The sequence below is a fragment of the Alligator sinensis genome, unplaced genomic scaffold (assembly GCF_000455745.1).
Source record: "Alligator sinensis unplaced genomic scaffold, ASM45574v1 scaffold879_1, whole genome shotgun sequence".
Classification (NCBI taxonomy): Eukaryota; Metazoa; Chordata; order Crocodylia; family Alligatoridae; genus Alligator; species Alligator sinensis.
Window position 1 is genome coordinate 319,877 of NW_005842250.1, and position 12,985 is coordinate 332,861.

At 45.3% G+C, this 12,985-nt stretch overlaps 1 protein-coding gene across 1 annotated transcript in view; it reads right to left on the bottom strand.

The window, feature by feature from the left end:
- The window catches only part of LOC102384784 (gamma-aminobutyric acid receptor subunit gamma-4), a 178,773-nt gene extending 170,790 nt beyond the window's left edge, over positions 1-7,983 (bottom strand). Inside the window, exon 1 of the mRNA XM_025208770.1 lies at positions 7,499-7,983. Within this exon, the coding sequence (XP_025064555.1) occupies positions 7,499-7,554 (56 nt within the window). The 5' untranslated portion in view covers positions 7,555-7,983. The remainder of the gene's footprint in view (positions 1-7,498) is intronic.
- Between the last annotated feature and the right edge of the window lie 5,002 nt (positions 7,984-12,985).

Here is a 12,985-nt window from a genome sequence, read left to right on the forward strand (position 1 = left end):
AATAGGTTGGCTTTTTCCTGGGCGTCAGTTGTCAGTTGCCCCATCTGGTTCCGCAGGGGTCCAATGTTCCCCCTGCTTTTCCTCCGGCTCCCCACATATCTGAAAAAGGACTTTTTATTGTCCTTGATGCTCAAAGCTAGCTGGAGTTCAGTTGCAGCCTTGGCTTTCCTGGTCTGCTCCCTACAGGACCGGACCAGTGCAGAATAATCCTCCTTGGAGGTGACTCCCATCCTCCATCCTTTGTAGGCCTTTCTTTTTAGCCTCAGGAGGTCTGCTAGGTTATTGCACAATAGTGTAACGGTTCATGCCTGCTAACACTACGTCGCTGTAGAAAAAAGCAAAGTTGCCATAGCTTGTTGCTACAGTGATGCAGCAGCTCATGTACCCAGGGGTTTCTAATTTTAAAATACACATAAAGTTTGCATCTTAATCTCTTTAAAACTCTATCTAGCCAGCATGCCCAGACGCTAAGAAACACTCCCATCAAAAGACTGGACCCACTGTATTTTTTCTCTGACTTTTAGCTCAGGCATTTTCACATCAGCCTGCTCTTCCTGTTTGGTTGCTCATGACAATTTTTCTAAGTATGTTTAAAAAGACTGCAGCCTTGATGTTTGGATATGTTTTCCTTTACAAATAGATGTAGTGACTAGGCTAGCTTGTATATTTACACTGCTGTGTAACTTTTAAGTATGTCCATTTAAAAAAGTCACTGAGAACCCTTTGTGATTGCTGCAAAAGGAAAAATAGGATTGTTTACTGGGAGACACCGATCAATCAGCCATCTACCCAGCTGGCTGGAGTCTACAGTCTTGGTAAATGCATTTTTGCAGGTGTGGCCTGGAGTAAATTACACTGAATTATCCTGGTGCAGTTCACAATCGAAGCAGGAAATGCTAACATTACTGCTTTTTTTACTACCACTGCCTATCTTGTCTGGCTGCTGGCAAGATCATCAGCAGAACAAGTAACACTGGCAAAAGTTAGAAAACCTTGGTTGCCCCTAAGCCTCATTTTAACATTCTTTAAATACTCAGGCAGTTCTGCTCTGGGGTCTGAAGTCAGGAGTCCTGGATCAAAACACTGGTCCCAAAGGGTGTCATTAGCAACTGATCTAAGGCTCAAGATCCTTCAGCTTTGTGGCAGTAGCACATTTGTAAGCTTCTCTGTAGAGGCTGCAGCCACCAGAGTAGGACAAAGTCCCACATAGAATTGAGTTTGGTTATGCTACTCTCAGCTTTAAGGCAGTTCTATATTTTGGCCAATACTAGTATTGTTATAGACGTAAAGTCTTTGGTATCTCTTCTGTATTAGCAAGTCTCAGCAACATGCTGTTATGCTGGTATAAGAATGGCTAGAAGGGCTTATTCTGCTCACCAAACCAGTATGAGCTATGCCTGCATTTGATGGATTTCCTAGTATGCCTATAACAGTAAATCTGAGCCCTATTTCTCACTGAGGGCTAAAGCATTCTGCAAGCACTAAGGGAAGAGTTGTTTCAGTTTTCTATGGAAATGGTCCTTTCTTAGGATTCCCTATCGTTATACGCATCACAGCAACATTAGGATAAGAATTTTTGGAAGGAGAATGTGTGTGTGGTTTAGATAAGAGCTGCCTGGCTTTAATGACACCCAATCCTGGTCCCTATTTCCAAAAGCTTCTATTCCAAATCCTACCATGACAGGCAGAGAAGGTGTAGTAATTGATGCCTGACAGCTACTGCAGAGGCAGAGTAATTAGGGAGAAGGAGGGCTGTATCTGTGTGTGGAGCCCACACACATCTGCTAATGGAAATGTCACACAGCAAACATTTAGCAATCAGGAACATCCAGTGGATGTTCTCTGGACTGGAGAATGCGTCTCCTCAAACGAAGTTATTCAGGCTTGGCAGCTAGTGACGGGTACAATCCAGCTCTCATATGTCTCCTACAGAACCAGGGAGAAGATATGCCCATGCTCCTCACATCAGTTCTTTGAAATGTCAAAACACTCCCCTTTGAGCATGAAAGCACTTGGTGACACAGCTGAGACATGAGTGAGCATGCAGGAGTGGTCATAGCTTAGCAAGGCGCTGAACAGTCTCCCTCATCTGCAAGCCAATTTCAGACACCAGACAATGAAATCCCTGAGGATGAAACACTGTCAGTGATATGATTGTTCCATGTTTGGGTGTGTGGCATACGGGTCAAAAGTTTTCTCCCAGGCACACTCTGGAATATGGATGGGGTCAAATATTCCCTCTTTAGGCAATGCATGATATTACTGCGCAAGAACACTGGGTTGCAACAGTGATACCACAGTTTTGTGAAACTCAGACATTTATGTTGAAGTTTTGCAACATATCAATGAGCAAAGCAGAAGAGGCCCAAATGATGGCCTCTGGATAGTGACATGCTCCATGTAGTCACAGAGGAACAGGCATTCAAGGCCTCCAGGACTCAACTTGTAGAGCTATTTTTCAAATGTGGCTGCACTTATACAGGCCAAGTGTATCTGAACAGGAAAGTCACAGCAGGTTTGCTGGGGGGGGGCGGGGGGAGGTGACTGTAAGGTGGGAAGCCTGGGCTCAATTTCTGCCATTAACATGCTGTGTGAGTTTAGGTGAATTGCTTAACCCCTCTCCTTCCCATGCCTTGGTTTCCCCACCTGCACAATATGGATATTACTTGCACTGATTTATCCATTGACAGACAGGTTTTCACAGAATCATATAGTCATAGAAAATTAGGAAGGAACCTCAGGAGGTCGTGTAGTCCAACCCCCTTAGTCCAGAAAACTCTGGAATTTCTTTTCAAAGTACCATGGACAATGCCAGGCAAGCTTTCATTATTCTAATATTATAAAAGCCTTAATCTGTCCATCTGGCTGTCCATAACACTTTATTAATGGTCTGATTGACTGACAAACAGCCAATCACAGTGCGAAGAAGTGTTTGGACAGGTGGCAACACACCGCCATGATGGTGGGGACACAGGGGACAGAGTGGGTGGGGAGGGCCCAGCTGTGCTGGCCTCGCCCCCCTGCCCTGCTCCCTGGAGGTGACCACAATGGAGAGGACTTAAGGGGGTACTGGGTACTTAATAGGGACTTAATGGGGTACTGACAGAGGGTGACAACTCTGTTTTGTGGTAATGGTTGGACCTCTGGAATTTCTTTTTGTTTTGCAATGGAAAAAACCCAAAGGTTTTCAAGTGTTTCCATAAAAAACAGAATTGTGGTGAAGGGTCTGTTTTGGGTGTGACAGATTTGATTTAGGAAGCAGAGTGAAAATACCTGCAATCTGGTTCTGGCCTGGGCATGAGGAAGATGAAGGTTCAGAGTCTAGCTTTAAGATAGACTTTTCATCCCAGATCACTGAATCAAGCAGACCAGGGACCTAAGCCTGGCTCTCCCCAGCTAGTGCCATAGTCACTGTACTATAGAGTACAAGAGTCCCGCTTGCTCGAAACTCTTTTGACAAAGGCTTCACTGAAATTCTTTGACAAAATGTCATTGAATTGAAAATGTTCTGACCACCGTTAATTACCATGTGCTAAAATAGATTTTTAGTCATATAACAATGCCACCAAGGGCTTGTCTGCACAGGCATGCCTGTGTAAATTAATCTGAATTGACTAACAGTATGAATTTAGCATAGATTAGTTAACTTGCATTTACCTCTGTGTGGATGCTCTTATGCAGAATTAAAGTGGCCTTCATTTCATTTAGCTTAATTCACTTTGGAAGTTAAATAAGCCATGCTGCATTTAAGGCAGTGCTATTCTGAATAGGAGAATTTAGATGAAGGTTTAATACTGTTTAACTGATCCACTTTAAAACTAATTTAGAGTCACTATCCTGAGTGTTCCCACTTAGACAAGCTGCATGTCTGTCTGTATCAGCTGGGATAATAGTTGCTGGGCATTGCAAGAGCAGTACTAAGCTACTGTAGCTAACCCCATGGAGATCCCATGAATCCAGGTCCCATGTCCAATACTATGCCATGAGTACAGTGACATTCTAGTGCAGCACTAACCTTCTGCAGAAGGGAAAATGGATCTAGAAACTGCTCCCACAATGATGCTCTTTGTTCCCCTGTCAAAGGAGCAGACAGAGTAGGGTCCTGAGTGCAGCATTATGCCTTTGTGGACAATGACGTATAGGCAGTAGGATTTCTCCCAAGGAGTGGACCTCAGTTGGAACTGGCCTTACTATTTCCAGTAAATGGAAGAGAGTTATGTAAGAGGAGAGGCACGTTCTGTCAGCTGCTGTACCAGCAGGAGCATCGGGCCACCAGCTGGTGCAATACCACCTACTACCCCAGTGGAAAAGCTGCGTTTTTGGGCACCAGATGAGTATCTGCCTCAGTAAGCAATGGTAAGGCAGAGTCCTCAGAATCAGTGGTGTGTGGATTGGCTGGACTGGCTGACTCAGCTCAGCACAAAGCATCCTGGTGCTTCCAGTGGTAACAGCAGCTCCTGCTGGAAGAGGAGGTTTCAGAAAGAAGCCTGGGCAATTTTAAATAGTTCCATCAAAGTTTGGACTGAACCATGGTATGAAATGTGACATCAGCCACTTGCCACAGCTGTGAAAATCCAGTACACATGGACAGGGAAGCTATCAAAGTTCCTTTCTCTCCTCCACACCTTTCCATCAACAACCCCTGGCCAGTCCTATTCCAGATACTCAGCTCTTCAGGAATAGAGCAGGGCATATTGGAGAATCCTGGGGTTTGCTTGGATGATGGGACAGAGAGGATCTCATTTGGATATAAGGATGGGTGGGGAAGGGAAGATGGGCCAATTTCAGGGTATAGCTTCCCGTTAGAAAAGTGAGCACCTGGAATTTAAGCCTCCCAATGGCCCTGTAGTTCTTGGCTCACTTCCAAACTACAGCACTCAGTTTGTGAATGTGATTTTGAACTGCAAACTGTGGAGATCATCTGGCCCTTTGCAGAGCTATGAAGATGCTTGGACCATGAGATAGGGCATTGGTGCCCGAATCCACCTTCTGAACCTTAAAAAACAGGTGGATCACAGTGGTACAAGAAATTAAACTTGTATACAATGCAGAAAAGTGCACTGGATAGATATCAGTAGGAGTCACTAGTGCCCAAGGTTCATGCTCCCAGCCCTGTAGGTTGATAGCAGTTAAAGTCCAAGCTCCCTGGGTCAGAATTCAGGAAGACATGCCTAGTAGTGCAATAGCATTAGGATTCATCTCCCAGTCCCAGAATTTGGGAGTACCGATTTGCTAATGCGACAGAACTGGGCTTTGTGCTCCCAGATTCTGAGTGAAAGAACGGCCACATGATAAATGCAAAGGAATGACTGTTCATGTTCCCAGCCTGAGAGTTCAGGAGGATCAGCATATTAGTACCAGGATTCATGCTCCCAGCCCCTGACTGCATTTGTAATGGCATTTGATAGGCGTTAAGTTGCCTTATTCTGCCAATTAGCTTCAGCCAGTAAAATCCCTCTTCCCCTGAGCCCTGGGGGTAATGATCTGCTGACAACATGTTCTTTTCCTGATCCAGCCATTAAGCTCACCAGCAGGGTTAGGAATAGTAAAAACTTGAAGCCCCTTGTGCTCTGGGCTTTCACTGCTGTTTACAGAAAAGCTTTACAAACTGCTGGCTTTACAAACTGCTGGCTCTGGGATAGCATCCTAATCCCCCTACACAACACCACCGGAGGTTTTGAGCTGAAACCGGGACAATACCTGGGACATTCCAACCTGTAGAATGTGTCAGTGCTGAATGCTCCCTTCTGTTCTGCCTCTCTGAGGGATTCTCCTGGGTACTTTTTCACGTCTGGCCACCTAGCACATATGGGACATGTTTTTCCTCCTGCCATGCCAGCAAATAGTGGTGTCCTTGGCCGTGTCAGAAGCAGGCCTTGGTTCACTGTGCCCAGAAGAAATGTACAGTCTTTCTGACACCACGTGCAGTTTGAGGTTGGGTCCAATAAGGCACTGAGCAATCCTGTGACATGCTGGATGCCCTCCATTCCCATCATAGTCAGCAGGAACTGATGATATTCACAGAAGCTCTCAGGGTCTGTTAGGATTCAGCTTTAGTGGAGACACATCTACATGCAACAGCAGTGACAAGCATAAGACAAAAAATCTAAGGGTAATGTTTTCCTTTCTTTGCAGGGAAAGAATAGATCCAGCCTCCATAGCAAACATAAGAGCTGGCGCATCAATGTGAATTTGTGCAGCTCCACTGAAATCAATGGGATTAAAACCAGCTGAAGGATCTAGCCCAATAGCTGGGAATGTCAGTTAGATTCTGGAACAAACCAGAAGGGAAAATTAAGAAAAAATGGAGACTATGACATTAACAGCAATGATCACTCTGTATCTGCTTTAGGCCATACATTGTCTTTGGTCTACAGCTCTCAAGATGCTTTGACATGGTATGAAAGTATGCATTTTGTTCCCATTCCACAGATTTGTAAACTGAGGCACAATGAGGGACTTTAGCCAAGGACACATGGAGGGTCTTTCATCAAGAATAGAGCCCAGATCACCTGAAGCCCAGTTCTCTTCACTAAAACAAGGGGTATAAAAACCTCTCAGCAATTTGCTAGTTCTATAGGACCAGATAAGGTGATAGGGTTGTGAGGAGGGCAAAGCTCCCTGCTTGTCCGTGCTTCAGAGCAGTGGCAAGTTCATGGGAAGTCATGTGGCATGATTCAGATGTATTTGTAATGGCAAATGGACAGACTGGGGGAAGTCCACAGCTTTGGAGGGCGTGTGTGTGTGTTGGGGGGGAATCTCAAATGCCAGATCTAGGTAGAGGCAATTTTCACAACAGCTGGAAGCAAATGCCAAGGAACAGATGAGAAAACCCATGAGATCTTTGCAGAGATTACTGGCAATCCCTGTTAGAGAAAACCACCTCTGAGTGAGTCAGAGACTACCACCTGCCTCTCCATCACAGCTCTGGTCTTATCTGACTCGAGCTAGGAAAATAAGGGATGCCATTCATCCTGGAAAAACAACATTGAGCTCCTTCTGTCAGAGACTGTCAAAGTGGTTAATATCTATTGACCAAATCTGTATGGGATGGAGAAAAAGCTTTTGCGTCCTCATCTGTAGAATCGGGACAATGAAGCACAAAGGCTGAAACTGACTTGCCCCGGGTCACAACAGCAGGTCAGTGACAGAAACCCAAACAGGACTCAGTGTCCTGCCTTCCCAAGCCACACACATGGAGACAGGGAGATCCCTTGGTTAACTGCTCATTATTCCAAGCATCTGTCTGATATAGAGATGCTCAGCCTCAAAGGTCCTGGAAGGATTCTCTCTATCTCAAGACTCCAGCCGCACCTGGCATGTGAAATGAAGGCAGAAGAGACAGAGTGCAGACCAGCCTAGTAACATTCTTAAACACATCAGGGCTCATTAGAAACCAACACAGGGAAGTATCTCTCAAAGCTAGGGTGAGATGCTTCCAATTCTGGTGCCTTCTGGGGGTTTAAGAAGGGTATATAGTAGAAAGCAGCATCCTCACCTTATCTGCAGAACAGGACAAATTGTCAGGTACATCAGGAGAACTTTTCCAGACATCTTAGATGCACAAACCAGACAATCCCAGGGAAGTGCAGTATCCACATAAAGAGAAGCAGCTGGGGCTGGCGTGGTTTCAATCAGAAAGATTCTTTCCTACCCAGTTTGTGGGGGAGGCAATGAGATTGTCTCTCCTGATCCCCACTTGGCCCAAAAGGATGGACAGTCCTGCCCAGATGTGCTGCAGCTGGTATCGTAGTTCTAGGGAAGAGAACTCTGGTAGAAATTAAAAAAAACGGGGAAGAGAAAAAAAAATGAACCCATGCAAGAGGCTCCAAGTTCAGAAACCGGAAAGCAAAGCCGTGTGCTTTTGGGGCTCCTTCCTTGCCAGCAAGTTTAGGAGTTCTTCTTCCATTCTCTGGGTGCTGCCTTAGTGGCTCTCTTTCCTGTCCCAATTCTTTATGGAAGAGGTTGCCTCTTCTATCTCCCAGCCATGCCTTTCCCAAGCAGACAGGGGCAGGGAGGGGTGTGTGTGTGTGTGTGTGTGTGTGTGTGTCACAAGCCCCACCGGTTGCTATTCCAAGCAAGAATTCTAAAATCCTCTCTCTCTCTTTTCCCCTCTGCCTGGCTTTCTCTATTTCTTCTTTCTATGCTTTCCTCCCCAGCCCTCACAAACTCTTCTTCTGTCTCTTTTGATTTTAACCCTGCCTTTCTGATCTTTTTGGAAAGAGGGGGAAAAGTTGGGCATTTCTTAACCTACTCTTTGGCAGAAAAGGAGCAGAGAGTGTGAGAGAGAGGCAGGGAGCCAGGCAGTGAAGGAGAAAGAAATGATCGGAGCTTGCATGCAGGGTCCTAACTCCCTCCCTTTTAAGAGGAACAGTTCTGGGAGGTCCCCAGCATTCCTGGCCAGGCAGGGGTTAACACCAGCCTCTCTCTTTTTTCTATTAAAGGGAAAAAGCACAAAAGTTCATCTGCTTTGCTGACAAAAGACGAATCCAGATATCAAAGGGCAACCCATATTTGTGTGACCGAGATCCCAAATGCATGCGTTGGGAGGGAATTCATTAACTGGTGTAACAATCTTGCTCCTCATTTATGTAATGAGGCATGACAAGGTCACCACTCATTAATCCAATTTTAACTTAAAAATGTGCCATATTTTTCAAAAGCAGGGAAGTGAGTTTATTGTGAACACAGACAAGGAGTGAGTTTTGTACAATGCTGAGTGTTGTGCAGCTTAGCCTGAGGGAGGCGTGCTTGTGGCTCGCTTGTTGCAACTGATGCCTGGTGATATAAATCATAATCAGTTACTTCTGGCTCTTGGGGGAACCCCAGAGAGTGCATGTGGAGTGAGCCACTAGAGGAAAAGCCTTATGTGTGGGTTATGGCTGCTTCTAAGGTCTACCCAACAGAACATAACTGGGCCTCTGCCCGGAGAAGCTCCAGGCATGGGGCTGCTGTTGAATGTAACGAGTTCCCTGCAGAACTGGGAGTCTTCGCTTCCTAGGAGCATTAAGACACTGACTGTTTTTTTTGTGCCACCCATAGCCAGTGGGTAACATATCTAATTAACTCATGGAGTATCACTGATGTCTTCCTCTTAGGGATTTGTCACTTAAGGCAATAATTCTGTTGCATGCAGGTTGCAAGCACCAAGAGACCTGTATTCTAGTCTCTACCTTGTCTCTGATTCACTGTGTGGCCTTGGCCAAGTCTTTCATTGCAAGGTTTCATTGGCCTCATCTTAGCAATGGTTATAAAACCAACCCCTTAAAGAGTCTTGGTATCTTTGGTTGGGATACCACGGGCAGTATTAATGTTATAATACAGCTTGTAATTGAATATCAGCCGCTTCTTCAAATGCAACATCCTGACTGTCTCTCATTAGTTCTGTTGATCCAAAAGCTCAAAAGAACATAATGCAGCTTACTAATGAGAGAAACATTATTCATGTGGCTGTGGATGAGGAGATGCAGCTTCAGCTCTAGGCTCTGCCAAGTCTTTCCTATGTAACAAGTCACTTGACTTCTCTGTGTCTCTGTTCCTTCACTTGCTACGTTACTCCTTTATTCAGGCAACAAGTATGAGGAATGTCCCAGTGCCTACCACAATGGGGCCCAATTCACTTGGGGGCAAAAGGTTACTACTGTCACATCAGCAATAAATAACCCCACCACAACTGGGCCATTTTTCACAGCTGCTCACTGACAGGATGCCCAATGCTGATTTGTGCACTGATTGCTCTATGCCCAGAAGCATGAGATTTGGCTACTCATCATAAACCACCAAAGCCCGGCTTCAGTCACTGGTGTCCTAACATGGAGTTCCCTTGTATTGGGCAGCTACAAATTATGTTGCTGTTAGCATGTGCATGGAAGCTGGCACTGGATTGATGAGGTGCGTAGACAGCAAGAGTCAGAAAAAGCAGAGAATGAAAATTAAGGCAACAGGGAAGAAAAATGGGTAGAGCTGTCAAGGGAAACGCTCTGGAACCTCAAATTTGGGGATTCAAACAAGGCTGGCCTTGGAAAAACCATGCTATAAACAACCACCTGCCAAAGGGGCCCAAAGCATGGGTGGCATTCCTAGCCTCTCCTGCTCTCCTCCAGTAGTGTGCTCTAGGTTTTGGATAGGTCTGTCTATACCATGTCCCTGGAAATTTGGGGGTGGGCCATTTTCACTCACTTGTGCCAGACCTGGAAATGTGAAGATGAAGTCACTCTGAGGGCACCCTCAAAGTGGCTAGAGAAAGGGAGAGTGATCCTGACGGTGCTTCCAGATCATCTTCATTGCTGGACTTCTGGGTTTGGTTTGGGTGAGCTGCTTTATGGATAGGCTCCTTGATATGGCCTCTCTATGCCACTCCATGCTATCTGGCTTGTTCTTTTAGTGTGGCCTTCTGCTCTAATTGGTACTAAGTGTCCTGCTTGAATCATGTGGGCTCTGTACTAGAATAAATCCAGCAACAAGGCAGACCTCTGAGGCAGAGGTTTGCTCTCAGTGGGGACATCTGCATATGCATTTCAGTGCGACTAAATTTAAAGTGCATTAAGATAATGCACATTAAGTGATTTTTGGCAGGTGTCTACAAGTGCAGGGACTTACCAGTAAAGTGAGTGCACTTGGCACTGAAGTTAGTGCCAAGTCTCTGCAGCCTTGCCGTGTGCCCCTAGTGGCTGGGCAGACCCAGCACTAAAGTTAGTGTCTACATGTGTGTTAATACATTTTAACTAATCATGCCTAAATTTGAAACCTGCATTTGCAGGTATCAAATTTAGGCATGATTAGCCAAATTTCACTGTTTTTAATGCACATTAAGGGAGCACATTTGTAGACATGTGCCGTAGCGCAGATTAAATTAGGGTAATGTGCATCAACATGTCTCGTGTAGATGCACCAGTGTTGAGTAAACACCAGAGCTGGGGGAGAATTTTTGGCCAAGTATTTTATTTAATAAGCGTGCAGTTTGGGTTCAACTAAAATAGTTTGCAAATTGACACTAAAGTTTTTTGCCCCCCCCAACCCTATAAAGATGGAAATGTCCTGTTTTGACATTTTCTCAATCAAACATATTGATTTTTCATTTTGTAATGAAGTTTGCTTTGGAAATTCACCTAAATATAATTAGAAGCATGGCACATTGCAATGAAGTGCTTCATCTGACCTGAGGTGAATTTTTTTCCCTGTTTTTTCTTAAACAACAACAACAACAACAAAGGAAAATCAATTATTTGCACAGTTCTAGTAAATGCTGACCCTGTCTGTTCCTGCTGCAACAAAAGTCTGGGGTTTAATTTTGTAGTCCTTAGCTGGGTATACATTCCCACTGAAGCTTTGTCTGAGTAGGGACTGCAGGACCTGCCCTGCTCCCACCCCACCCCACCCTGTACTCCCTCCCTCAGGACAACTCCTGACTTAGCTGAAAGAGTCCCCAAGGTCATGAAGGGATGGTGATGATTTTATCTATTGAAAAAAAAGTAAAGATCCCACGTAAACTTGGAGGAGTCAGTGACCTTAAACTTGGAGGACTCAGTGATTCTCTGTTCCATTTCCCACTCTTTGCAGAAGATTCATTATAGCCTGTAAAGTGCTTTGAGATGCCCTGGATGGAAGGAACTACAGGAGAACAAAGATGTATGGGTGAAATTCCCTAACCAGCCTATTACATTTCCTCTCCTCCAGACCAAAACATACATCTCTCTTTACTGCTCTGTTTGCCTCTGACAATAGCAGGTGCTGTGGCTGTGATGGGCACCATGTCCTCTCAGGGTAGAACAGGGCTGTTCAGACCAGACTTACATGTGTTGATCTGCATGCACAGACACTTTTAAGTCCCACATGCTGGCTATTAAAATTTGGTCAGGGTGAATGACGTTCTCTTTTGCATTTTTAATTGCCAGCTAGAACAAAAGGTGAAGGCAGAGGTTAAAACTCTGCACTTCTCCCCGACAGTTACTTATTCTAAGATGTGGTGGAGAGCTTGCTGCTCTTTCACTCAGAAACTGGCTTTCTTCTCCTCAGCAATGTGCAACTGATTGGCCTCTTGCCTGCAAAGGGGTAAGCATTTGACTTCCAAACTGGGAGTCTGATCTGCAGCTGCTCTTAAACTAGAAGTAGCTGATTAAAACTGGAGTAAGCAGGATGAACATCAGGCCTCAGGCCTCTCTGTGAGGGATGAGGCACTTGCATAGGCAAACTGGGTAGCATGAGGCTCCACCACTGGGAACAGAGGGAGCTGCAAGTCAGAATGCAGATGCAGGTAGTAGAACTGCACGGACACTGCCAGGCCTACAGCAGCAGAAGGCGGGATAGATTTGCACCTTATAGGCTAACCAAAGTAGAGATATATATCACCCATGAGTGAAAGCTCACTTCATCAGATGCTGTGAAAGGACCTGCATAAAGCAGAGTATAAAAAGGAGAGAAATTAGAACACAAAAACAAGGGAGCGGCAGGTGCTCTGGGAGAGGAAAAGAAAACAAGCAGTAAACCCATAGAAAGAAAGGAGTCACACAAACTAATCCAGGTAATGGGATAAGACTTCTTTGCGCCTGTCTTTTGCCCCCTCCCCGCCTTTCCTTGTCTTTTGCATTCTATTTTGTCTCTTCTTCTTATACTCTGCTTCCTGTATGTTCCTTTCACAGCGTCTGATGAAGTGAACTTCAGCTCATGAAAGTTTGTGCTATATCTACTTTGGCTAGTCTCTGTGTCAGGTGCAACTGTATCTTGCCTAGTACTTGACTTCAGACTAACTTGGCTAGCTGCATCTCGATGCAATAGCAGGCCCAGATTGGGCTGCATTTACAGAATGAAATTTCGACTCAAGGAAAGGAACCACTGAGGATGTTTGCAGGGCAGGGCAGAAGGGTACTGACAGAATGAGGTCATGCCCCAGACACGCACAGGTTGAGATGGTCTGAAAGGTCTGGACTGAGGTGAAGATACAGTGCTGCTTAGAGAATGTTGCACGGGACCTGACAATGCTCCAGGT